Source organism: Salvia hispanica, chromosome 5 (genome assembly GCF_023119035.1).
Source record: "Salvia hispanica cultivar TCC Black 2014 chromosome 5, UniMelb_Shisp_WGS_1.0, whole genome shotgun sequence".
NCBI classification, from domain to species: Eukaryota; Viridiplantae; Streptophyta; class Magnoliopsida; order Lamiales; family Lamiaceae; genus Salvia; species Salvia hispanica.
Window position 1 is genome coordinate 2,348,573 of NC_062969.1, and position 26,872 is coordinate 2,375,444.

The 26,872-nt window shown below is 35.5% G+C and overlaps 6 protein-coding genes across 7 annotated transcripts; 2 read left to right on the forward strand and 4 right to left on the reverse strand.

Annotated features, from left to right (window-relative positions):
* Positions 1–4,760: 4,760 nt before the first annotated feature.
* LOC125187180 lies at positions 4,761–5,959 on the reverse strand. Of its 2 annotated transcripts, XM_048083712.1 has the most exons (2): positions 5,294–5,959; positions 4,761–5,256 (listed from the first exon to the last, which is right to left on the reverse strand). In XM_048083712.1, exons 1-2 carry the CDS (start codon positions 5,902–5,904, stop codon positions 5,175–5,177), a joined length of 693 nt encoding a protein of 230 aa, XP_047939669.1. In that variant the 5' UTR covers positions 5,905–5,959; the 3' UTR covers positions 4,761–5,174. The 2 variants fall into 2 exon arrangements, with proteins under 2 accessions (XP_047939669.1, XP_047939668.1); XM_048083711.1 differs by having other exon boundaries at positions 4,761–5,953.
* Positions 5,960–8,174: 2,215 nt separating this feature from the next.
* On the reverse strand, positions 8,175–10,034 carry LOC125190927 (glucan endo-1,3-beta-glucosidase 12-like). The gene is made up of 4 exons (XM_048088350.1): positions 9,814–10,034; positions 8,629–9,087; positions 8,520–8,550; positions 8,175–8,436 (listed from the first exon to the last, which is right to left on the reverse strand). The coding sequence occupies exons 1-4, from the start codon at positions 9,884–9,886 to the stop codon at positions 8,271–8,273; spliced, it is 729 nt and encodes a 242-aa protein (XP_047944307.1). The 5' UTR covers positions 9,887–10,034; the 3' UTR covers positions 8,175–8,270.
* A 7,112-nt stretch (positions 10,035–17,146) lies between these two features.
* LOC125191372 (pentatricopeptide repeat-containing protein At2g42920, chloroplastic) lies at positions 17,147–20,066 on the forward strand. The gene has a single exon (XM_048088918.1). The coding sequence runs from the start codon at positions 17,325–17,327 to the stop codon at positions 18,870–18,872; it is 1,548 nt and encodes a 515-aa protein (XP_047944875.1). The 5' UTR covers positions 17,147–17,324; the 3' UTR covers positions 18,873–20,066.
* Positions 18,872–20,653, reverse strand: LOC125188239 (exopolygalacturonase-like). The gene is made up of 4 exons (XM_048085001.1): positions 20,522–20,653; positions 20,068–20,376; positions 19,437–19,955; positions 18,872–19,340 (listed from the first exon to the last, which is right to left on the reverse strand). The coding sequence occupies exons 1-4, from the start codon at positions 20,651–20,653 to the stop codon at positions 19,113–19,115; spliced, it is 1,188 nt and encodes a 395-aa protein (XP_047940958.1). The 3' UTR covers positions 18,872–19,112.
* Positions 20,654–24,047: 3,394 nt separating this feature from the next.
* On the forward strand, positions 24,048–24,605 carry LOC125188240. Its single transcript, XM_048085002.1, has one exon. The coding sequence runs from the start codon at positions 24,048–24,050 to the stop codon at positions 24,603–24,605; it is 558 nt and encodes a 185-aa protein (XP_047940959.1).
* A 31-nt stretch (positions 24,606–24,636) lies between these two features.
* On the reverse strand, positions 24,637–26,330 carry LOC125188241. Its single transcript, XM_048085003.1, has 3 exons — positions 26,085–26,330; positions 24,992–25,491; positions 24,637–24,917 (listed from the first exon to the last, which is right to left on the reverse strand). Exons 1-3 carry the CDS (start codon positions 26,328–26,330, stop codon positions 24,890–24,892), a joined length of 774 nt encoding a protein of 257 aa, XP_047940960.1. The 3' UTR covers positions 24,637–24,889.
* Positions 26,331–26,872: the final 542 nt, after the last annotated feature.

Sequence of the window (26,872 nt, forward strand, 5' to 3'; positions counted from 1 at the left end):
ATAACTCATCAGCTTTAATATTAGAAATGGACGGATGGGATGGAAATCTTGCCGGAACATTTCTTCCTTCTGCCACTCCTCCCACCGCTCCATCGGAGAGCTCTGCGTGCATAGCTGCTCCACTTGTTCGTCGATATAATTTCCCGTGAGATCTACAAGATGGGGTAACAAAGCTAGCTAATCTTGTTTAGAATGTTAATTAAGATACAAAGTTTAATATATTTAACGCTCTGGATTCTTGAAAATGCAGAGCAACTCTTCAATCGCATATCAGTAGGACCTGCTCATTAGTATGAATTCTAACAACATACTACTATAATTGTGTTCATAACAACCTAACTAATGATTGTATATAATCAATCTATATTTGCAGTGTGTCTCCTAATTTTTCTGGCCATTCTCGGTGCCCACTTAACATTTTTACATTCATCATCACATCAATCAAGAAAAGATCTAATTTTGTGAAAGAAATTCAGTTTTCATGATTGCAGGGATAGGCTTTCCTGTGATGGGAGATGGAAGAGATGATGAAGTAGTTTATGACGTCCAAGCAACCCCAACATCGAGTCACACTCGGGACAATTATGAGGATGAATCAGCATAGAGTCGATGTCTCACGAACTAATTTCAAAACTCGATAATTTATGTTTCTTTTTGCTTCGTACGTTGGTTGTATTACTTTTGAGGTTTATCTATTATGATTCTCATTTTGTTGGTCATTATTGATTGGTTATTGCTTTAATGTAGCTAGAAACATGATTGTGTACAGGTGCGTATAAAAACAATAAAATGGTCAAATACGGGTTCTGGAAGCTTACCAACGGACAAAAGCCGTTGCCAATCTGTAAATAAAGTTCAAGAATTACCAACGGATAAAATTCCGTTGGTAAGTAACCTAAACCCTAATAAAAAATTACCAAGGGATTTACCGTCGGGAATTTTACCGACGTCTTAATTCCTGGGTAAAAATATTAGCGTCGTTCATTTTACTCATGGCTTATATCCGTTGGTAATCCATTGGTAACACTGATTACCAACGGATAAATTGCTAAAACCCACGGATATTTCCGTTGGTAATTTGCGTCTTTTTTGTAGTGCTATGATGCTCTGTTTAGTAGTAAATGATTATAATTGACTTGTTACTATAAAATACCCCCTCCTCCAAAGAATAAGCACTTTAGGGATGACACGAGTTTCAATGCAAAATTGATAAAGTAAGAGAGAAGTAGAGAAAAAAAGTAATTAAAGTATTGTTAATGGAGAATGAGTTTCACCTCAATAGAAAGAAAATAGTAGTTTCTAAAATTAGAATATTGCTAGTAATTGAATAATTACTCATTAGTTCCACTCAATTTTTGTTGAACATGGATTTTAATCTACAATTAATAAAATGAGAGAAGAGTAAAAAAAACAATTAAAATATTGCTAGTAATTGAATAATTAGTAAAATAAGATAAAAATAAAAAATAAATTAAAATATTATTAATGGAAAATGAGTCTATCTTATAGAATTTGAAATGAGTTTTGAGTTATGCCTTGCTAGAATTTTTATCCTCACGCTAACAATTTCTTAAAAAGAATATCTTACTGATGTCACACATTCAATTACGTGTAATTCGATACCTCTATACAATTCAACTACTCCTACTACTTGTAATATAAAGAGCCAATATGTTACTTCAACTTACAAGTAAAATAACTAACAGAATTAATAATTAAATAGAATGATGGCCTGATACTCGTATCCTTGCATTTATTCACAAGATTACTTAAGTCCTTGCCATAATAAATAAAGTAATTAACAATAATATTAGATCCCAATTCAACTATTGCCAGTATTTGATGCTGGCCGGAAACGACGGCGTCGTGCCGGAGAAGAGGATGTGTATTATAAGAGGTGTGTTATATTGCTAAACCTTTTAAGTTGCTAACTCTGCTAACTCATCAATACAGTGTATTATAAATATCAACATGATAACATTAAAATATCAACATGTACAGTATATTGAAATGTCAACAAAATTATATGTTGATATTTTAATGTTATCGTGTTGACATTTATAATACACTGTGTTGATGTGAGTTAACAACTGATCACACCCCTTATGATAAATTTAGTAACTTAATCTGATAGGAAAAATCATGATATATATACTCGAAATTTGAGTTAATAACTTCGTCCAAATTTTCATACTATTTGAAATCTTCATCACAATTGACAGTACCTACTCAAATCATCGTCTTTGAGATGTCAATAATAATGGAGTAGTATGTATGTACTACATTTAAACGATCTGAACATTTTGGTGTGACATAAAAATAATTTTTTTTTTTGGTTTTTTGTTGACTTTTAATGCCGCGACAAATAATTTTATACCACCTCCGTCTCTCAAATTTTGACACAGTTTACTATTTCGGTCCGTCCCTAAAAATTTAACACACTTCACTTTTTACCATTTTTGGTAGTGGAACTCATATTCCACTAACTCATTCATACTCACATTTTATTATAAAACTAATACTTTAAAAGTAGGACTTACATCCCACCAACTTTTTCGATTCACTTTTCATTACATTTCTTAAAACCTGTGTCGGGTCAAAGTGTGTCAAAATTTGGAGGATTAAAACCTGGGTCGGGTCAAAGTGTATCAAAATTTGAGGGACAGAGGTGGTAGGAAAAAGCTATATAATCGAGTCAAACCTAAGAAGTAAATGATCATGCACACGGTTTCATGTGGATGTAAAAAGTGGGTCTAATTTTCAAGATGATTTACTGTGAAGCGATGATTATGGAATTAATGACAGAAATATGAAATGGAAAAAGTCAACATAACATTAATGTGGGGCTGAAGAGGCAGCCAGTGTGTGTATTAATTTAGTTAAGTACTTACGATTAAATTAATACACACAATTACACACACGATTAAATTGTGTGTATTATTTTGTTATGACTTACGAGTTATGAGTTTTTATAAAACATCGTTTCTCAAAATATATGAGAATGTGCTATATATAAATCAAATTTAATTTGAATTTATTATTTTATTCATTAAATTAATAAATACTTTTTTCCCACAATGAGTGAGTTACATTTATTTAGTGGGTCAACCAATATATCAAGTTAGGTACAAAAACATGGGCGAACCCTCATCAAAAGTTCAAAACCATGTCCATATATCCATCTCTCTCTAAAAAAATGTTCGATCTGATTCAATTTAAGTGTTCAAAAAAGAATAATCAAACATATGTGTCAAGCATCAAAACTAGAGATTGAGAGTTCTCATGGAAAATAATTTGGCATAAAAAATTAATTATATATGCTAAAAAGATTAAATTGAAACAAAAGTTGTTAATTTTGGCAAGCCACTCCACTTAGTTATAAGTTTCAACCGGGACTCCTAAAATGGGACACCCAAAAATAGTAAATCGGGACTCCTAAAATGGGACGGAGAGAGTATATCTTTCAAATTATCTGTACATTTTCTTGTTATATCATCACGCATGGTTCACATATATATACGTGTGAACTTTTTTTTCTCTCTTCTACATATGATCGAATTTTGTAAACAAAAAAGAAATACTCCCTCTGTTCCTGATAATTTGGGACACTTTAATCCGGCACGGGTTTTAAGAAATCTAATGGAGAGTAGGTTGAAAAAGTTGGTGGAACGTGGATCCTACTTTTAAAGTATTAGATTTATAATAAAATGTGAGTAGGAATAAGTTAGTGGAATATGAGGTCCACTACCAAAAATGGTAAAAGTGAAGTGCGACAAATTATGTGGAACGGACCGAAATGAAATACTGGGACGAATAATTTGGGACGGAGGGAGTAAATGATAATGGATGATAGAACAATAAATATTTTTATTAAAAAGTTGACTAAGTGAAGAATGCTATCGCTTATAGCTAAATGATTATGAATGTTTTGACAGATATGCGATCTGATTTATTGCTAAGGATAGCGATTGCTACGATGCTCTGTTTAGTTAGTAAATGATTATAATTGACTTATGGCTTAGATAATATTCATTTCTCGCCATAAAAGTGTCTATTTTTGGTTGAATATGAATTTTAATGTACCATTAATAAAGTAAGAGAGATGTAAAAAAATAACTAAAATATTGTTAATGGTTGAACACATATTTTAATGCAGAATTAGTAAAGTAAGATAGATGTAGAGAAAGTAATTAAAATATTATTAGTAGAGAATGAGTCAATCTTATTAGAAAGAATAGAAAATGAAGACTCTTATTAAACAGAATAAAAAAAAGTGCATATTCTCGTGAGACAAATTTAGAACAAAAGAGTTTTGAATTATGCCTTAAAAATGATTGTTAGAGCATCTCCGGTGGCGAACTTCCCACTAGGATTTCCCACAAAAACTTTCTGCCACGTCATCACTAGGACTTTCCCATTCCACTGCCACATCACTAGGACTTCCCACTAGGACTTCCACTAAGATTTCCCACAATTAAATTCACAATTATTCAATTTACGGAATTCAACGAGCCGTATTTATAGAGTTTTTTAAAAAAATTGAATTTTAACTCGGACGTCCGACTAACGCCACAATGGCGGACGTCCGGTCGGACGTCGAGCGGATATCCGACGTCCTCACGGGATGTCCGTATCCGACCTTTTCCTTCATAATGGCAGACGTTCGGTCGGACTTCCGCGACGTCCGATTGGGACGTCCGCCGATGGAGATGCTCTTAGAACTTTTATCCTCAAAAAAATGTACGTATGATACACTGATGTCACACAATCAATTACGTGTAATTCATACCTCTATACAATTCAACTACTACTACTACTTGTACTTAATTAATAGAGTCAATATGTTACAAGTAAAATAATTAACACAATTAATAATTAAATAGAATGGCCTGATACTCGTATCCTTGCATTTATCCACAAGATTCCATAAGCCCTTGCCATAATAAATAAAATAATTAACAATAATATTAGATCCCAATTTAAACTCTCAGCCGTCCGATTTCATCTTCACCCTCCAATCATAAAATGCAAGTGGATAGACAGTCTGTGGTACTACACGCTGGAGGATTTGTACCTTAACGGCTCGTAAACGGAAGTGGCACACAGTCTCTCAGCCGGCAAACCCAACGCGCCGCCCAATTTCTCATCGCTCCACCCTTCCTTCATAGCTCGGTTCAACCTCCCGACCGATCCAGGCCTGCGCCGAAGCAGATCCGCCACCGATCTAGGATTTCCGGCGTCGAAACACGCGGCGGAGGCCTCGAACGCCTCCGCCGCGTCGCCAATCGCCGGATCGACCAAATATTCAACAATGCCGCTCACCACGCTCCTCGGCGCGTGGCCTCCGCCGTCCCACAGCCAGACGCGCGCCACGCCGCGCCTGATCGCCCGAGCCATTTCGCGATCGAAATCCGCGCCTCTCATGACCGAGGAGCTCACGCGGATCGCGAATCGGTCCCGATCGCCGGCCAATTCGGCTGCGGCGACGTTACCGGTGAAGTTCCGATCGACTAATTTGATCTCGATGCTCCTGATCGGCTTTTTGGCGGCGTCGGAATCGGAGAAGAGGAGCTTCTCGATCGCGTCGCTCGCCTTGATCGCCGCGCGCGCGGCTCCGTCGTTGGAGACGTAGAAGAGCCTGAATCTGCTCGCGAGGAATGCGTCGGACGATTCGCTGGCTGCGGTTATCGCGAAGCCTCTGGAGGCTTCGAAATTCGCCCAAACGGAGACGGCGGCGATGATCGCCACCAGAAAAAGGCGGGAAAATATGGCGGAATTTGAGGAGATGAGATTGATGTTGTTGTCGTCGTCATCGTCGAGAGGTGAGGAGGCTGCGGTGGCGGTGGCGGAGGGGGAGAGAAGTGGATGGTGGAGGAGGCGGCGCCGCTCGAGCTCGTCGTCCATGTGTGGAGAATTGAATTTGAGATAAAAGTGGGAAATTATTATGAGAATATTTAAATAAAATGGGCAATTAGTGTCACAATCAATAAAGCACTAGGGTGTGGGGAGTGACATGTGACACGTTATAATTGTGTCTATGGACAACTTGGCACTCATTAGTTGTCAAATTTATGATAAGTAATTTTGGAACATGTGTTTTAATTTTTATATGAAAGTTTTATCCAAGAGTAACGTGGTTAATAAAATAATGCTACCCCCATCCCCAAATTTTGACACAGTTTATCATTTTGGTTCGTTCCTGAAAATTTAACACACTTTAATTTTACCAATTTTCGTAGTGGACCACATATTCCACTAACTCATTCCTACTCATATTTTATTACTCCCTCCGTTTGTTCATAGTTGAGTCATTTTTCCATTTCAGTAAGTTTCTTCATAGTTGAGTCATTTCCATATATGATAACTTTTTTCTCTTTCTTACTTTACTCTCTCTCTTACTTTATTCTCTCTACTTTATTCACTTCATACTTTATTCTCTCTACATTTTCCTCTCTCTTACTTTTTTATCTATTTATTTAACACACACAACATCCTTTTCTTAGACTCCGTGCCCAAAAGTTCCACCTCAACTATGAAGAAAAGGAGGGAGTATAAAACTAATACTCCTCCTGCCCCATTAAAAATGAAACGTTTTCCTTTTTTGGCTATCCCATTAAAAATGAAACGTTTCCTAAAATGGAAATAACTCTATCTCTACTTTTGCATCTCTCTTACTTTACTCTCTCTTCATTAACTCACAAAACAACACTACATAAAATCTCGTGTCGATTTTCAAATGTTTCATTTTAAATGGGACGGAGGGAGTACTTTTAAAGTAGGACCCACATCCCACCAACTTTTTAACTCACTTTCCATTATATTTCTTAAAACCCGTGCCGGATCAAAGTATGTCAAAATTTGGGGGCGGAGGTAGTATTACATACTTCAGGGTATGAAATACTCCATTCGTCCTGGCTAAGATGACACGTCACACATATCTTGATCGGCACGGGATTTTAGGAGTTAATCCCTCCGTCTCATTCAAGGGCGGCACGGGTTTTAAGAAAGGTTAAGAAAAGTGGGTGGAAAAAAATTAGTGGAATAAGGGTCCCACTCATATATATTAGTTTCAAATGAAATGTGAGTTAAATGAGTTATGGAAGGTGGATACCCTATTACCATTTATGGTAAAATTGAACCGGGACTCCTATTCGTGGACAGACTAAAATGGAAAAACAGGACTCCTATTCGCGGACGGGGGGAGTATGAGTCAATGAGTTTAATTGGAGAGAGAAAATGTGGATATAAGTATTAAAATAGAGAGAGAATAAAAGATGGATATTTAAATAAGAGTGAAAAAAAGTGGTTGGATGTATTAATTGGAGAGAGAAAGTTTCTAAAAAAAGGAAATGTATTATCTTATTTGGGACAAGCTAAAAAGAAAAACGTGTCATCTTTAGTAAGACGAAGGAGTATTATTTTGTCTATCGCATCAATAATCTACAAGTACTATTCATTTTCAAAGCTCATCAGATTTATTCACTGCAATTTCTTTTTGGAAGGATCCAGATGATAATGCACTTTTTCTATTTGGATTATCCTAATTCCTAAAAGGTTTCTGAATAAAACAATTTTATTTAATATTTGTGGATATAAATGAAGCAATGAATAAGGATAAATATAAATTTCAAGTAAGTTCACACGTGTATCAGAGTACAACAAAATCCATTGCAGATAAATTAAATTTTGTCGTGAATGTAACGTTATCATTCCTCACATTTTAGAATTACTTATAATTTTTTCTATGTAAGGCCTAACAAGAATAGACTAATTATCAAACTAAAAAAAAAACAACAAACAAACAAATAAGAACTTACCCGAATTAGCTTGATGTATCTAATTTGCAATGTTGATTGATGTTGCACCCTCACCTCACCTCTATCAAAATGGGATTCATATGTTTTAGACTGATTCTTGTTTCTAGTTAAGTCAGTTATCTGTCAAAGTTCATCTACACACACCAAGATTCTCATTGGTGTGCGTGTGTTGGCCAATTGGTAGAGTGGTTAATGCCCGAGGTCAAAGGTCTGATTCAGTTCTTTGTGACGCGACCTTTATATATATGTTTATTTACCAATATGTTACGCTTCAATGAATGAGATTGTAGATAGCCCCGTAAATCTAACATTCGAGCCGGATATGAGATGTCAAATGATCCAAAAAATAAGCACCAGTTGACATCAAGCCCTACCTCAAATTAACCAAATTAAAGGCAAACTTCAATTATCATACAAAAAGGCTCCCATATCTCAAATATTTAATCAAATCCATCATAATAAACCTAATATTATAGCAATCAAATAGGCTACTATGTAGTGAAAACAGGGGATGCAACTCTGTCTAGCAGCTGCTGAACTAGCCGGAGCGACCGGCCGACCGCCTCCAAAAACTCTAGATCCACTTGAGTTAGTTATATTCAACATAGATGAACTTGTGCTGCAAAATCAAGCCATTGATTGATCAATAAAATTCAAATGTCACAAGTTATATAGTACTATTATTATTAAGGTAACATTCACCTAATTGATGGAAATTTGCATGTATCATAACCTGCACAAATTAACCAACACTCATCAAATAAAATTGCAAGTGAATGAATGCAACTTCTATATATGTATGTTGTCTTACTTGGATCAGTGCTGGTGGTGACAGCGGCGCCACCAAAGTTGCAGCTAGTAGGGATGGGATTCCTTTGGTAGTAGGAGTTAAAGGCGAAGGAGGCGTGGTGGCGAAGCGTGTTGGGGGTGTAACACCCCCTGCCTTGCTGGATGGGGGAGCAGTCGGCTCCCCCATGGCCACAGGCGTAGTCGAGGGCTAGCTGCAGCGCGGCTTGGGAGACGGAGGAGGTGGCGATGCACCAGCTCCGGCCCGAGGGAGTGGGTGAGTTTGTGGTCATTTGTGGATTGTTAGGGTTCATTGTGGTGGGGGTTAAATCAGTTGGATTTAGGATTGGATTTGTTGTTATTGTTGGGAAAGGGTTGTTTGCAGTTGGAACTGTTGTGATTGGGGTTGTTATGTCCATTTGTTTAGTGGAGATTTTGAATGATTCTTGAAGTTTGATGTGATCTGGTAATTTGGAGCTTGAACCTGATAAACCATAACATAATTCATGAACTACAAGTATTTAATTAGTACTCACAAGTTTGAATTGGTATGTTAAATAGGATATAGTGTTACAAACTTCCAATGTATTTCACCCATACATAAAAAAAAAGTCATATTTTATGGTGCGACTCATTCTCGACTCACTTTTTTTACTATTGATTCCATGCTAAGTCTCACACCGTCTTTTCATTAGCCGGATTATAAGTATAGTTTTAATTATGGCTAATGCTATCTTTATAATCGCACAATTATTCACTCTCTCTCAGCTTTTTATTAAAACTCGTGTCATATTCAGTTACGATTAATGAATACTATAAATGGACAAAGAGAGTACTATACTTTAGAAACAAATATCTCAAATTGAATGATGGCATTCCAACAAAAACAAAAAAAACATGACAACAATTCACTAAACTCAAAATTTTGTAGGACTAATTTGCATGTGCTAATTATCAAGTGAGGAAACTGATTATACAGTGATTTTTTTTATCATCACAATATCAAAATCTAATCAATTTGAACTGAACTGAGTTTGTGACAGAAAACTGCCTTCTAACCCCAACAATTATTGATAAATAGATTTCAATTACAAAAAAATCATAAGAATTAAGAAAAAAATGTATATTGTTGGTGAAATAGGTGGCCTTAAATTAATAAAGAAACCAAGATGAAGAAAATAGAGAAAATTAAGAGTTGAAAAGCAATCACCTGAAGAGAGCAGCAGAAGAGCAGCCATGTGAATGAATGTGAAGCAGTGAATGGTTACTCTTCTTCTTCCCATTCTTGCCAAATGTTTTTTCCTTTCACTCTCACTTTGGTTTTCATAAATTAAACATGCCCAACCAAACAAGAATCATTACTCTTTGAAAAAAAGTACTCTATTACCATATATAAATACAATTATACAATCATGTCTAGAGAGAGACAGAGTGGAAGGAGGGGAAAGAGTGGTGGGGTTTGCAGCACTAATGATAATGGCTTTTTATATGTATAACAAACTAAACTTTTACTATCACTTCACTCTTGTAGGGGACTAATTTTGCTACCTAGGAGCCAATTAATTACATCTACTGTTCTTTCATCTGCTACTTGACCTACTTGATCATCTTTCTCAAATTTGAGTTAAATGGTCGATTTTGTCCTATCAGTTAAACATTTTTAAATTTGTGCCACATACAGTCCGTTCCAAGGAAGATGACCCCTTTCTAGGGCGGCACAGGATTTTATGCAAATTTATTTGGTGTGTTGAGAGGAGAGAGTAGTAAGAGAGAGAAAATAAAATAGAGATAAATGTGTTTCCATTTTAAGTAATGGGTCATCTTAGTTGAGACAAACTAAAAAGGAAAGTGGATCATCTTCAATGGGACGGAGGGAGTATCATTTTATATTTTTGAAATAAATTATCTTGTAAAAAAAATCCTATAATTAGAATATCGAAATTACACGATGAATGAATAATTGTCATTGCTAGAAATTTTTGCAAGACATTTTATTATTAAACAGAAAATGAAACAATGGATATTAAATGGTAATTAGCTAAATGGTGAGAAATCCTATTATGATTTTGCAAAAATATAGTTTGATTAAATTATCATAAGTACTTCTCTTGATTCTTTGTCTGATTTTTCCTTTTTATGATTTATTTTACTCATCTATAGCAAAGTAAAAATTTAGTAGTTCGTGACAACATATTGTCACGTATGGCTTCATCCAATTATAATTGCAATAAAGTCAATATATGTGTGTGTGGATCTCATTTCGTGTCATTAATTTACTAATTTTTGTATGTTTTATTCGTTTAGAAGTGAACATAAAACATGAACCTTCTCGTTTAATATTATTTATAGTATAGTTGTTTGTGCATATAGGATAGTAGAATTTTAATTTTTTCGAGAAAAAGAGAAGATAAATTAGCAAAAGATAACTAAATTATACGATCAGTTTGCCCCAGGTATATTTAATATTTAAAGTCTACTTAGGCTTGCTTTATAGTATTTCATTTTCCTCGTCTCACTTTACTATAATTTACTCATTCATATTGCTTTTTTTAAAGTTGAAACAAAGTGGGCTATTGACTGTAGCGAAATAAAAATAATATTGCAATAAATAACAAAAGAATGTATCAAAAAGAGCCCTTTAAAATCTAAAATTGAGTATTTGGATCTCATTCCTTTGTTTGTTCATCACTAGAACTAAATAAATTCAAAAGTAAGAAAATTAAATAACATTGATTTAATAGCTCTTAATGATCTAATAACAAAAAAAAAAAACTGTAAAATGCATGGGTGTTTAGAGAAATTTTTTTTCTTTAACCCTCTAAAACCATCTCCAATCATTTACACCAAACTCAAACCCATTTTTGAGTTTGGGTCACACCAAAAAATAGTTTTACTTCAATCATTTACTCTAAACTCAAACCCAAAAGAATATTCCATATTTATATTCTTTTTATACCTTTTCAATTATACCTACATGTTTACTTAAATTACATATTAGTCCCACAATATTTTATCAATAATTTATGTAACTTAAATAATTATACAATTTTTTTTATTAATATATTTATATATTAAATATACTTTATATTAAAAAAAATTACACTACTTTTAAAATTAAATACACTAAACTTGCAATAATAAAATTCAAATATAAATTGAAACTCATTTAAATATATCGCAATTACATAAAACATATCACGATAAACATAAAAATAGCTAAAATTCAAGACTCGAAATTTGTGTATTGTTCCCACAAATGATCAACTAGCGCATTTTGAAATTCCAGATGAGCACTTTTATTTCTTATTGCGTCATATCGGGTCATATACTCTTGAAATAATAACAAGATTTTTTTAGCAATATTCATTCCTATTTAGTAAATTTATTAGTTATTATTTGTAAAAAAATATAATTTATTATAATATGGTCAGGTTGATAATTTCTATTTAATTATTTTTATTAGAAAAATATATGTAAATTCCATGAACAAATTGTGTCTAAATTATGATGCTGATAGTTTGAATCAACTATCAAGTACTAGTACTAGTACACAAATTGACAGTATACAAATTGGCCGCCGGCTGATTCAACTATCAAATTAATAATAAGGACTATTATGCAATATTTAAAATTTTTTTGCAGTAGATACTCAATTTTGGTGTTCACTTCAAATTTGGTGTTGTTTGATTAAAAAATCCAAAAATGGGTATGGGTATGAAGTATGGTTGGAGCATATTTTTACACCAAATAGGATTTGGTGTATGGTTGGAGGTGGTCTAAAAGCACAATTATGTGAAAAAAACACTAAACGTGGATTTCCAGTTTATCATCTAAACACATAGGCAGGGGCGGAGTCAGAAATTTATACCGACGGGAGCAAAATATTACATGAGTAAAAATTGAAGAGTTCCAGCAGGGGCATTTAATTAAAAAATAGAACAAATAAATTTTATAATACATATTTTATATAAAAGTGGGGTAATTGGAGAGGGGCAAATGCCCCTTCTAGCATATAGCTAGATCCACCCCTGCTTATGACAACGTAAAAAAATTGAAAAGTTGTGAAGAATTAAGTGGAATATATATTATGCCACAAATTTATTTTCTTTAACTTTAAAAATGACGAACGATGGTGGTAAAGTTAAACACACAAGTTAGCGTCTTTAATAACATTAAAAAATATGTTTGATTATTTTTTTATTGTTGTGATTGATATATAAATAAGTAGATGTAATTTTGGATTGTGAAAATCAAACCTAATGATTCCATACCTGAAAATCCAACCAAAATATAAAAGTCGATCCGAATGGAAATACCAAAATCTTTCAATATTACTCCCTCCTTCAATATTACTCCCTCCGTCCACGAAAAATATAGCACATTTGCCATTTTTGGTTGTCCACGAAAAATAGAGCACATCTTGAAAAAGAAAGTTTTCAACAACTTCTCTCTTACTTTTTTTCTTACTCTCTTATTAATTATATAGATCTCACATTCCAGTAACACCACTTCTCTCCTACTTTTTTTCTTCTCTCTTACTTTACCAATTACACATTAAAACCCGTGTCATTCTCAATGTGTCCTATCTTTTATGGACGGAGAGAGTATTTAATATTATATCATATTCAATTTCAAGCTTAAAAATTATATACTTTATCTAAAATAGAACAATAGCTTTTTTATAAGAATTAAGTAATATCTTTCTATATAAAAACTTATAAATTCTATATTTTAATAAATAATTACATTTTGCAAAATAAAATATTACTACTAATTTTAATATTTAAATTTATCAATATTCATTTTTAGTCATTATACTTATTATTTATAATATTCAAATTTGAAAATGTTTCTGTCTATATTATTTTATAATATTACCCGAACTACAAAACTGAATTTTATCAAAAATTTACACTTTATCCAAACCGATATTAAAAAAAATTAATTTAAAATTTTGGATTGGATGTTTTTTTTTTCGATCGGAGTGTTTTGCTCACTCCTACAAAAAAAGACACTTACTATAAATTAATTAGAAGAATTAAACGGAAAGAATTAAACACCGATCTAAAAAAACGTTTGATCGTAAATTCGTAATTAATAGACAATCTTTTCTGCATTTATTTAACTGATTAATTAAACGTTACACTTTTCCTCTATATAAACCAAACAGTCCAACATTAAACATACACAAAAGAAAATGGCCACCTCTTCAAAATTCTTCATCTTGTTATTTGCCATCCTTTTATCATCAGGTTCCTTCTTACTCCATGCTTAAATAATAAAAGTACATTTTAATTTTATTCCCTTACATAATTAAAGTAGTACTGCTATTTTAAGATATTTCTTTCCCGGACTTTGTTGGTGAAGTGGTCTAAGTTGTCCTATCGTTTGAGCTGTTTATTCGAAAATATTTTCGTTTATGAAATTATTCTAATACCTATTAGTATTTTATTTTTGTGAATACATTGTCATAAAAAATTTCCGGCAAACAGAATATGGGCGGTTACGGTTCCAAAACCGCCGGTTTCGGTTTCGGTTCCGAACCGGCAATTCTCCGGAGGTTTTCTACGGTTTCTCACGGTTCCGAACCGTCGGTTTTTTTGTGGTTTCGGTTTAATTTCACGGTTTTCCGGTGGTTTTTCGCGGTTCCGGTTTGAAACCGTCCGGAACCGACAGTTCCGGCACGGTTTCGGTTCGAAATTTTTTGAACCTGAACTGAACCACGATTCAAAAATCGACGGTTTCGGTTCGGATAAATTCTCACGGTTTCGGTTCGGAACCGTAACCAGCAGTTACGGTTTCGGTTTTAACCGCCGGTTCGATAAACCTTGGGCAGGTCTAGGCATGACTGCCAAAATTACACGTCGATTGAGTAATTGATGTGTAAGTCAGATAATCAACGTGCAATTTTGACTGTTAGATCGATATTTCGATAGCTATAATTATTCTTTTTGCATGATATTTTTTTTAATTACTTTCTTTGTCATTAAATTTGGTATAATCTTGCAGTTAGTGGAAGGATTGGAAGGATCTGCACATGTTCAAAACAAGTTGGAAATTGCGATGGAGGTGATGATCAATGCCAAGGCAATTGTGGTCAAGCATTTGGTCGAAATATACTTGATTATACTTGCGACCCAAAAGAAGAAAATAAACCATCTGCCTGCATTTGCATTTTTACTTGTTCATGTCATAATTAATGTAAGTAGGTTCAACACATAATTATGTAATACATATAGTATACAAAATAATTTATAGTTTACCAATTCACGTGATAAAATAAACGAGTTTTTAATTATTGGGAATTTTGTATAGTTTACACTATTTAATTTCCTTCGTCATCTTATGCGCCGCCATCCTTTTATCATCACGTTCGTTACATGTAGGCCTGTCAAATCAGGCATTCACGAATACCCGATCCTAAAATTCCGGATACCCGATATACGATCCGAAACTGAATTTGGGTACCTGGATATCTAAATTGAGTATCCAGGTCCCAAAAAATCGGGTAACCAATCCCCATTTTAGATTTTTTAATATTTACTAAGACCAATCCCTATCCGTTGGATTTATGATCTGTATGGTCTGAGATTAAAAGGAAAGGAATATTTGCAGATACATATTCATGTGGAAGGGCAAAACTGGAAACAAAAATATAAACTCCTCATGGATCCTGTAAATTTATAGTAAAAGAAAAAAAAAATACTCTCTCCGTCCCTAAAAAGTATGCACTATTTCCTTTTTTAGTTTGTTCCTGAAAATTATAAATTTTCTTATTTTGAAAACTCATTTCTCCCTAATAAAATAGGGAGGACCCTTTCTCTACTAATAACACTATAAAACTTTTTCTTTCTATATCTCTCTTACTTTTCTAATTAAGCATTAAAACTCATGCCGAATCAGATGTTCATACTCTTTGGGGACGAAGGGAGGACGTAATATCGAATATTGATTGTAAATAAAATCTCCTCATGTTAGTATATTCGAGCCCATTACTCCAATGCCCTTACAAAGTTACAGGCCCATTTAATTATTTTTTGTGATTTTAAAAAGCATTAATGCATTTTCTCACAAGTCCATAATTAATACTTCATCTGTTCCATATTAATAGAGTTATTTTGCCATTTTAATACGTTCCATAGTAATAGGGTCATTTTCATTTTTAGTAAAAGTTAACACATTTTTCACACCTACTTTACTCTCTCTTACTTTTTTCTCTCTTCATCTCTCTAACTTTTTCATTTTACACTTTATTCTCCATTTACTTAACTTACCTAACACAATTTTTCTTAATCTCCGTACCGAAAAGAAACGCCTCCATTACTATGAAACGAAGAGAGTATCTAACAACATACATAGACAATATGAATTTTATTGAAAAATCAGTAAAGTAAAAATAACAGAAATACGATTTCAGCATTACTAGATAAAAGGGAATAATTAAAAAAAACTGGTTTAGCCTTATTGGAAAGAGAAAATAAATAGATTTATTAGGAAAAGTGGTTTTAAAATTATAAATTTTTGGAAGTGTGCAAGTACCAATCCTATTCGAATATTAGGGCATCCACAATAGAGGTTAGCGGATAGACTAGCCGATCGCGGGCGCTAGCCGACCGCTGGCCGATTTGCTAGCCTTCATTGCGGCAATTTAGGCTTTCCGATCGGTGAGCTCTAGCCGATTTGCGGGCGCTAGCCGCCATAGTAGGCTCAATTTCGGCTAGCCGGTTGCAATTTTTTTTAATGTATTTTTTATGCATTTTTTTTATTTATTGCATTTTTAATGTATTTTTTATGCATTTTTTTATTGCATTTTTAATGTATTTTTTTATGATTTTTTTTTAATTAAGTAATTTTTTTTAGGATGTACCTTTTTTTAATTTATATAAAATTATTGCATTTTTTAATGTATTTTTTTAAAAAGTTAGTGAGGAGTAGAGTGCGGCGGGGGCTCGTGTGTGGAAGCTCGGTTTTTTTTTTTTAATTATGTAACTTTTTTTAATTAATGTACTTTAAAAAAAAATGAAATTTATGAATTTTTTCGTATATGTGTTGTAAATTTAATTCTGTTGTGTTTAATTTCGTAAATTTAGTTGTTTTTTTAATAGTGCTGATGATGTGGCTAGCCTGTGGCTAGCCTATTGCTTGTCCAGTTGTTGGTAAATTTAATTCCGTAAATTAATATGTCTCGTAAATTTTGTGTTTAATTCTCGTAAATTAATATGTCTCGTAAATTTAATTCCATAATTTATCGTAAATTTAATTCTGTAAATGTAGTTGTTTTTGAATTATTTTTATTGCATATAAATTTAGGCTAGCAATTTATTTGCTTAAAATGATGATATGGTAACTAAAATTTTAGTGCTGACGATGTGGCAGAGAGAGAGAGGCTAGCCCGTGGCTATATCGGTCAGATTTGAAGAACGATTGGCCGTACAAAAAAATTGACACAAATTTTACCGTTTGTAATTTTTGAAGTAAGAAAAAATGAGGTGATAACAGAAAACTGACAAACTGAATGCTATCTTCCTCCATCCTCCCCCATACAACCTTATCCATTACTCAAATTCTGCAACTACATTTTTCTCCATTGATAAAACTCAAGCATTTACAGAGAGCACAAGCAATCCTTTCATGGTAACAATATCACTCACAATTCATCTTTTTCTTTCTTCTTCTGCAATTACTGTTTCATTTAACAAACTCCTCTAAAGAGAGTGACGAATGCCAGCATGTTTCTGCTCCTTCAATCCACCTTCAACCTCTATCTCAACCTTTATCTCAAATCACCCTCACCTCTCCATGCTCGACACCACCTGCCGCACGATCACAGACCTCAAACAAATCCACGCCCACCTCATCAAAACCGGCCTAGCCAGAGACACCATCGCCGCTAGCAGGCTCCTCGCCTTCTCCGCCGCCAGAGACCTCCACTACGCGCTCTCCATCTTCCGCCGCATCGAAAAGCCCAATCAATTCACCTGGAATACAATAATCCGAGGCTTCTCCCGCAGCTCCGACCCCAATTTTGCGATTTCACTCTTCCTCGAGATGCTCGATTGCTCGGAGACTCTCCCCGAGCGCCGCACCTACCCTTCCGTTTTCACGGCGTACGCTCGGATGGGGCGGGTCGGAGAGGGGGCTCAGCTTCACGGGAGGGTCGTGAAGGAAGGCTTGGATTCGGATCGCTTCATTCGGAACTCAATCATTCACATGTATGCGAATTGGGGGTTTCTTGAAAGTGCGTGGAAGGTGTTTGATGAAAGTCTTGAGAGGGATGTTGTGGCTTGGAACTCGATGATTATGGGGCTTGCGAGGTGTGGGGAGATTGAGGAATCATGGAGGTTGTTCTGCAAGATTCCATTGAGAAATGAGATATCTTGGAACACTATGATTAGTGGCTTTGTTAGAAATGGGAGATGGATTGAAGCATTTGATCTCTTCCATGAAATGCAAAGTGAAAAAGTTAGGCCTAATGAGTTTACTCTGGTTAGTATGTTGAATGCTTGTGGGAAATTGGGAGCTCTTGAGCAGGGGAGATGGATTCATGACTACATGGAAAGGAATGGACTTGAGATGAATGTGATTGTGGCTACTGCCATTGTAGACATGTATTGCAAGTGCGGGGACGTTGATTCCGCGCGATTAGCGTTTGAAAACGCTCCGAGGAAAGGGCTTTCGTGTTGGAACTCGATGATGCTAGGTTTGGCCACGAACGGATGTTACGAGGAAGTGTTTGATATGTTTAGTGAGCTCGAATGTGGTAGTCTCCAGCCGGATGGGGTGAGCTTCGTCGCTGTGCTGACGGCCTCGAGCCATTCGTTGAGAGTGGACGAGGCGAGGAGGTACTTTAGGCTGTTGACAGAGGAGTACGGGATGGAGGCGAAGATCGAGCACTACGGCTGTATGGTTGATGCGCTGGGGAGGGCGGGGATGGTGGAGGAGGCGGCCGAGTTTGTGGCGAGTATGCCTATGGAACCGGACGTTGTCGTGTGGGGTTCTCTGCTTGCAGCGTGCAGGAATCACGGCGGGAGCGTTGAGGTCGCGGAGTGGGCTGCGGGGAACTTGAGGCTGTTGGATGGGACGGAGACGAGCGCGCACGTGCTGATGTCGAATGTCTATGCGGGGTCGGGTGATTTTGAGAAGGCGGTCGAGGAAAGGAGGGAGATGGAGAGGAAGGAGATGGAGAAGGAACCTGGTTGTAGTTTGATTGAAGTGAATGGGGAGGTTCATGAGTTTGTTGCTGGTGGGAATTGGCATTGTCTGATGTAGATGAGGATTTAATGATTTGTGTTGTGTGTTCAATAATTAAGTTTTTTTTTTGTGGTAACATGAAATTGAGAAAGACAAAAATGTTTGGATTTGGAATTGAATTCTAATTCTACACATCCTCAGAAATGCAACATGGAATGATGAAGAGGAGGTTCTTTTCTACATAGAAGGCAAATATACATGATAATGGTGTGGCAGAAATCTCTCTCAACTGATTAAAAAAGAGAGAGAGATGAAGAGCTATAGGCATCCACTTGGGATTTGAATTCCAGAAGAAGAGCCCAAAGCATTCACACACACAGCCCTGCTCTTCCCTCTCGGGCCTCTGTACGGCAAGTTAATGTCGATAAGCTTCACGTTCCTGCAAGGCCGAGCTCTGCTGCAATGCAACTTCACCGCGACTTCCGAGCTCGACGTGCCCCTTATGTTCTTAAACACCACGTCCCGTATCTCCACGTTCGACTGAGCCTGCAGACACATTTTCAAACAAACGAGGTATGGTCAGGTAGACAGGACTTAAGAATCCAGACATATTTTCAAATAAACGAGGTATGGTGAATGTACCTCTAAGCAGTTGCCAGAGGGGCAGTAGACTTGGTCGATCAGGATGGGGTTGGCGACGGCGATCATGTCGATGTCCCGGAAGGTGATGTTGGAGGCGGAGGTGGCGTCGGAGGGGGCCCACGTCTTGATGCGGACGCCGTTGTCGGTGGAGACGAAGGTGGTATCGCGGACGGTGATGTCGGTGACGGGCTCCTCGGCGTGGCTGCGGCCGAGGCTGCCGATGCTGATGCCGTGGCCGGGGCCGCAGCGGACGCTGGCGACCTCGATGCCGCGGCTGCCCGAGACCATGCTGACGCAGTCGTCCCCGGTGCGGATGGTGGAGTTGAGGATGCGGATGCCGGCCGAGGAGCCGATGTGGATGCCGTCCGTGTTGGGGCTATCGGCCGGGGCGTTGATCCGGACGTTGCTGATGGTGATGTTGTGGCACGCGAAGATGTTCATGTGTGTGTTTTTACTATCGATGGATCGAATGTGGTGGATCCATGAGTTTCTCACAAAATCAAGCCTCAATGACTGCAAAAATTATGTGAATAAATTCCATTTTAGTACCAAAATCTCATCCAATTTGATCCAACTGATGTAACAAATTCTAAATTCTTCACAAAAAATAGAAAGTTAAGAGAATACTAACCGCAGGAAGCTTGCCACACTTAAAATTGGTGTGGCAGTCATTATAGTGCCACGCAACGTGGCCTTGTCCGTCTAAGTAGCCGCCGCCTTTGATGGTCAGGTATTCGACGTAACGGAACCCGATCCACGTGTCGGTGGAAAAGGACTTACGGTCGGTCGGGGCTCTGAGGCTTCCGTGGATGATGAAACTCATCGTGCCTCTGCAATATCCCGTGAATATCACCGAACCCAATGCATACACCCCTCGGGGAATCACGACCCGACCCCTCCCTTCGTACTCGCACGCATCCTTCCACGCCGCCGAAAATGCCTGCAATGATTGTGAAATGTAAATTGTTAACTTATTTAATCAGATTAGATGGGGAACCATTATTGATCCTTTTAAATTTTTTTTAAAAAAAAAATTAATTTCATCCTCGTACCATTTGGTACGGGGATTTTTTTTCTTTTTTTACCTTTACATTGTCTTTGGTGCCGTCGTTGACGGCACCATAGGCCATCACATTGAAGACTTTCGGTGGGAGAGCTACACATGAAACGTTCACAATGTAGCATAGCAAAAGCAAGAGTAGTGTTGCAGTTGTCATTTCCTATTTTTTTGGAGTGTTTAGTGATGGAAGAAGATAATGGAGTTAGTGGTTTATATAGAGATATTTATGATGATGGGGTTATATATTTTTTTACTTAAAAATTGTTTGGAAAAAAAATATTTTGATTTTTTCCCATTATTTGATTCCATGATCTGAAGAATGAAACGCCGTTGATTATGCCATGAAATGGCTGATTTCCTTTCTTAAAAGGTTGCTCAAATTGATAATCAAATTTCATCCCATAATTATCAATTTTATCAACAATATTCAGTAATTAGTTTTATCGATTCTATCTCATATTCTTTAATTTTACAGATTCTATTGCAATCTTTTGACTATGTATCGATTGAATCAATCACAAATTACAAAAATATTCGCATAAAATTTATTTTTAAGTTATTCTAAAATTGGTGTGAATACCAATATAGAAATTGATACAAGAAAATATTTGGATATGTCACTCCAATATAGAAATTGAAACCATTGGGATAAAACCGGTAAGTTTGACAAAACTGAAATACAGTTGCTACAATTATTAGAGATTCAAAGATAAAAATAAAATTGCTAAAATCAATAAATGCGAATTGCATATTTGATTTTGGGGAATCCTTACGAGAAAGGCAAGTGGGATTCTGAATTTTACCTACTTAAAATGTATATGGACGATGTGAATAAATTTAGTTAATAGCATACAATTATATATTGAAATTCAGAATTTTACATATACTGATTAAGGGGAATAAATTTTGTTAATAACATACTAATTAAGGGGAATAAATTTTACATACAATTATCGAGGCATGTTAGGGTACCACCATCCCTTAAAATAATACCATATCACCATTCCTAGCCAATCATTTGTATACGTGGACGAATAATAAGCTGTCACGTAGCAAAAAAAAGACCCCAAAAAAGATGGCCAACAATTTGCTGGTCTTTATACAACAATTTTTCTTGTCCAGCAATATCCGACACACTATACAGCAATCTATAGATTGTTGTGTAGTGTTTGTGATATTGTTGTGTAGCGTTTATAATATTGTTGTATAAGTGGTGTCACGGTGTCACTTTAAGAGGGGTTGTCATTTTAACACAAACCTACAATTATATATTTTGAAATTCAGAATTTTATACGTTTCTTATAACTGGATTAAATAATAAGAATAAATCTATGATACTTTTATAGGATACGAATATTGGGGTGCGTTAGGCTCCTTTGCACACTAAGTGTCCTATTTCCTTCTTAATCTCAGCCCTTGGATCCTTGAATTGGATGGTTGTTATCAATGCATTATTAGTCTATAATGTTGCATTATTAGAATGAAAATGTGCATTATTAGTCTATAATGTTGCATTATTAGCCGCTGTGCATTATTAGAATGAAAATGTGCATTATTAAATGACACGTGACATTAATTTAACGGTCAAATGACAAAATCGTGGAACTATGATTAAAAAGGAAAAATGACAAAAAATATGAAAAGGATTTGAATACGTCCCTACAAATATTTTTATAAACGACAAATATAGAACTGAGTAATGCCCATACTGGTAGTGAATTTGCAAAATTTAAATTTTCTCTCATCGTATTCCCCAACTTTTAAAAAGGATCGCAATATTTATGGTTTAGAGTAAATAAATTGATCTATTTGTTAATTGAAGATGTCGAGACTAACTAAATATTTATATAAGAATCGATCTCTTTAATTAATTAATCCTTTATGTATATTGGTACAAATTAAGGCACACCAAGTATAATTACACACATCATGTAACTAAATATGTATATAATAATTAAACAAACTCCTTTAATAAATTAATCCTATATTATCCCTTATTTGTAATTATAACTATAAGAGCAACTTTAAAAGAAGAGGTAATAAAAAGACAAAGATAAATAATTGTCATATTTGTCTTTTCTTAATAAAAAAATCTTCAACACGCAATGTAATGTGTATTTGAGAGTTATTCCTTTTCTAATCTTGTGTTATTCAACACAAGATAAATATGACAATTAATAATTGTTTATCATTTACCTTTTCTTTTGGAAAGTACGACTTTTAAGAAAATATTTTAATTTTTAAATAATGACAAATATACATTCTCAATATATCTTTTCTTTTCGTAGGGGTTCTAACAACATGTGACATACGATATGGTTATCATGCTCGATGCTCAATTGGCTACGTCTACATGCCGAAGATCACATTCAAGGGAAGCATTTCTACTAATTGGAGATAAGTTAGAAATGAACTTACACAATATGTTGAAGTCGAATGGATATTTAATTTGGCACCTTTTTTAAAAATTGTGGGCAGCAAATGAAATGAATAAATAAAAGCTATCGCTTTATTTTGAGTTGGGTGGTCTTTTAAAATTGCATGATTTTTATACGTAAATAAGTATTTGTTCCAACACTAGCTCTTTGTAATATATACTACTATTTCAAGGATTGTGCTTGGTAAAGTAATTTCGTTCTTAAATTTTTTAAATTTTGATGCTTGTTTGTTTTGTTAATTAAACCAAGAAGGTGGTTATCAGAATTCTAAAAATAAGAAAAGGTGTTCTACTTTCTAGAATTCTTATATCACCTTTTGTTAGAGATTCTTTTTTTTTTTTTCCATATTTAAGTGTTTAATACCAAGCCCGTCCATCAAAATTTGTCCAATTTTTCCAATTTCGTCAGTCCCCAAAAATTTGTCCTATTTCACTTTTACCATTTTTGGTAGTGGACCTCATATTCCATTAAGTCATTCTTACTCACATTTTATTATAAAACTAATATATAAAAGTAGGACCCACAGTCCACTAACCTTTTCAACTCACTTTCCATTCCATTTCTTAAAACCCGTGTCGGGTCAAACTGAGACAAATTTTGGTGGACGGGAGGTAGTATTATTTTGTCCAACAATAATAATATTATAGATTAAAAATTAATTTAAAGAATCTTAATTTGATTTTAAATTAATTATGAATCATAATTCAATAATATTTAATTTGAAATATTAATGTAATTTTTAAATTATGAATCATATTATATTATGAAGCAATATTATCTTGATGATGTTTTACAATCAGATTTTAAAGACTTCATTTTGGCTTACAAAAGGATGTATTTTGAGGTGAAAATTGGTTTCTTATAGTAAAAAAAATTTCTCAAGTTTTGAGTATTTTTTCCTCCCCATTTTTTTCTTCTTCTTAGCCTCTATTTACAATGTATTCACTTGCTGAACTCCTAGCTGAGAATCAACTGACTTCATCAAATTATTTTAATTGGAGAAAAACTCTAGAATTCGTTCTCGATTGTGAAGGAGTTGGTTTTGTGCTAACAAATCCATGTCCTTATGAGGACACCACCAACAAATTCAACACATGGTGTTTTGCTAATAACATGGCAATAAATATTGTTCTATTCTCTCTGTCACCGGAATTCCGATGTCTCTACGATACTTATCCGACGGCGTCGGATATAGTGAATAGTATCGCGGATACGTTTGAGCCACAAAATCGACCTTTGAGATCATTGGCGATTTTTCGGATAACGAACTCTAGATTCGAGGATGGTTCATCCGTACATGATCATGTACGGGGAATGGTGGCCTCGTTGGAAGAGTTTAAGATATTGGGAGGGTCGATTGACCCGACTTCTCAGGTGGATATCATTCTCAACTCGTTACCGGACAGTTTTCACGAGTTTAAGACGTGCATGATGTCAAAAGTCAAGTGCAACGTCGTTGACCTTGTGACGGAACTGCAGAAGCGTGGGGAGTCGTTGCAAGAGGTCGGTACTGTGTCATCTTCATCGGGGATCATATCGGGAAAGGGAAAGGAAAAGATAGTGGAAGTGCCCGAAGACACACCGGAAGGAAGTGATGAAGGACAAGTTGTAGATCGGTTCACCGGAATCTACTATAGGAGACGGAAATGGAGGAAGACATCAAACAACTAAGGAGCAAATTTAATTTTCAAATCGATGTGTATTACTTCTATGATAGATAAGATAATCAAAATTTGCAAGTCATGAATAACTTATTCTTTACAAGTTGGAATCAAATATTGGAGATCACAAATCACTCTATACAACATAATTTATCTCCAATTATCCTTAAAACAATACAAAGAGTGTTACCAAAAATGAAAAGAAAATAGCTAAGAAAAGAAGAGGCAACTTACCTTCATCATGTCATTTTGTGAAACAAAAGAGACCATCAAAATGGCAATTTGACCTAGAGCTCATTTTGTTTGCTTGATAATGGCAATCCTGTCATACACACAGGTTAAATTTTTTTTGAAAAAGGATCCAATGAAAATATGGAGGTCTTGAGCTATAGTTACCTTTCTCTTATATGATAAACGCCCTCGAGAATTTCCGTTGCATGTTGTACCTTCGAATACTCTGGCCTTTCTTTGCTTTCCAGAAACAAGTTTGAAACCCTTACAAATGTTTCAAGCTCTTCTTGGATTTTGTTGAGCTGTTGATCTATGTGTGTCACGAAGTCCTCATAAGTTGAGGATTTCCTTGGATCCCGGACATCGTCAGCGTCATTTAACATTTTTTCACTGACAGGATCTTCGAGGCTGTTACAGCCATTTTCACTGTGGGTGGTTCTTTGATTCTCGGATGAAACTTGCATTTCCTGATCTTCTTCGAATTCCATGTTATCCGAATCCAATTGCAGGTCGTCGTCTGTAATGTTTTCCTCTGTCGGTGATACAATTCGAACGGGACTAGAGGGTTCCGACTCACTAACCTCAAGGTCCAGAGTCATATTCCCAATAAGTAGACTTTCCTTCATGGAGATTGCCTGAAACTTAATCTTTTTCTTTAGACCAAGCTGAATATGAGAAAGAAAACTACTCCATCAATCCAGAATAAACATAAAAAAACTAAGCTAAAAGAGACAGATATGGTTGTGCATTTTGCGACAATTAATCTTCTGAATCATAGCAAAACCTTTTTATGACTGAAACTGCACTAGGTGCAAGGAGCTTTAGCAACTCAATCATAGCAGGTTGCGGATAAAATTAGTTACGAGCTTCTAACAAGTTTCCACAATCAACTTTACATGCATATTTTCTATCAATCAAGAATGTTGATGGTTAAACAAGTAAGTAAATAAATATATCCATCACTACCAACACCATGCACTTGTTTCCGACATATTTTACTTTCCAATGGAAATAAAGTTTCAGTCCCACGCACACCCTACATGCAAGATGCCTAAACAATCTATCAGAGCTATGTTACTTGGAATTACATCTGATTCAGCCGAAATATTCAACCACGTTCCCAATTTTCTTGGTAAATGATTTCTATTCAAGAGGGATCAACAAAAGCATTTTCCACCCCTGTTTGATCCGTAGGTTTCAGACTTACGTATTCGTTCCACTAGTGGAGTCACCCCCAAATGCAGATATGAAGCTATACCTCATTCAGTTTCACAGAAAACTGATCAAACAATTCGATACGAGTCTTCAACTTCTCCATGGCTTGCATGATTTTCTTCTTTTGAAAAAGCAACTCCCTTGCTTCATTTTCCTTTCCGGTCTGAACACTAACCGCTGCTTGCCGTCTAATCTTCTCAACTGCTTCCGATAACCGAATGAGTCTCAGCCTTGCATTACTCGCTGCAATACAAACTAACTCAATGTTTCCACAGAGAAAGCTATACATACCAGAAAACTAATAGTAGTGTGTTTTTCCTATCTCAAAGTTTCAATCTCTTCGACTGATCGTTACTCTCGACGGTGAAGATGTTATTGACTGTGAACCTATATTAGGTTATTTACATAGAGGAATGGAGAAAATTGCGGAAAATCGAACAATTATACAATATTTGCCTTATGTAACACGTTGGGATTATTTGGACATAAATTAAAAATTGAATTTAGAAAAACCCTCAACTTAAACAAAATGTCTTCCATTACTAGCAAAATGAGTGGAAATCTGCTCCAAATCTGAACCAAAATTTCAAATCAACTACCATCCATGGCATAGCTTTCAGATCTGGAATTTTCCATCCGAAATCCGAATCTTAACCCATAGAAGGGGGTTAGGGTTTCAGAGTGTACTGGGGAAGAGGAGGAGGCGGCGGCGGCGGAGGCGATTGGGAGGAGGAGGAGTAGGCGGCGGCGACGGTGGCGATTGGGAGGAGGAGGCGGCGGCGGCGATTGGGATAGTGAGACGAGAGTGAGAGAGAATGAGGGAGAGAATGA

Bases quoted from the DNA above. Each gene is read 5' to 3' on its own strand.
- LOC125187180 (XM_048083711.1), bottom strand. From the start codon at position 5,904: ATGGACGACGAGCTCGAGCGGCGCCGCCTCCTCCACCATCCACTTCTC.
- LOC125190927 (XM_048088350.1), bottom strand. From the start codon at position 9,886: ATGGGAAGAAGAAGAGTAACCATTCACTGCTTCACATTCATTCACATG. The intron at 8,551-8,628 runs GTAAGACAACAT...TAATTTGTGCAG, and splicing joins CACCACCAGCACTGATCCAA to GTTATGATACATGCAAATTT. The intron at 8,437-8,519 runs GTGAATGTTACC...TTGATTTTGCAG, and splicing joins TGCAAATTTCCATCAATTAG to CACAAGTTCATCTATGTTGA.
- LOC125191372 (XM_048088918.1), top strand. From the start codon at position 17,325: ATGCCAGCATGTTTCTGCTCCTTCAATCCACCTTCAACCTCTATCTCA.
- LOC125188239 (XM_048085001.1), bottom strand. From the start codon at position 20,653: ATGACAACTGCAACACTACTCTTGCTTTTGCTATGCTACATTGTGAAC. The intron at 20,377-20,521 runs GTAAAAAAAGAA...CAATCATTGCAG, and splicing joins GCACCAAAGACAATGTAAAG to GCATTTTCGGCGGCGTGGAA. The intron at 19,341-19,436 runs GTACATTCACCA...ATGTGTCTGCAG, and splicing joins CCTCTGGCAACTGCTTAGAG to GCTCAGTCGAACGTGGAGAT.
- LOC125188240 (XM_048085002.1), top strand. From the start codon at position 24,048: ATGGCAATAAATATTGTTCTATTCTCTCTGTCACCGGAATTCCGATGT.
- LOC125188241 (XM_048085003.1), bottom strand. From the start codon at position 26,330: ATGTATAGCTTTCTCTGTGGAAACATTGAGTTAGTTTGTATTGCAGCG. The intron at 25,492-26,084 runs GTATAGCTTCAT...TCTCATATTCAG, and splicing joins TTTCTGTGAAACTGAATGAG to CTTGGTCTAAAGAAAAAGAT. The intron at 24,918-24,991 runs GTAACTATAGCT...TGTGTATGACAG, and splicing joins GTTTATCATATAAGAGAAAG to GATTGCCATTATCAAGCAAA.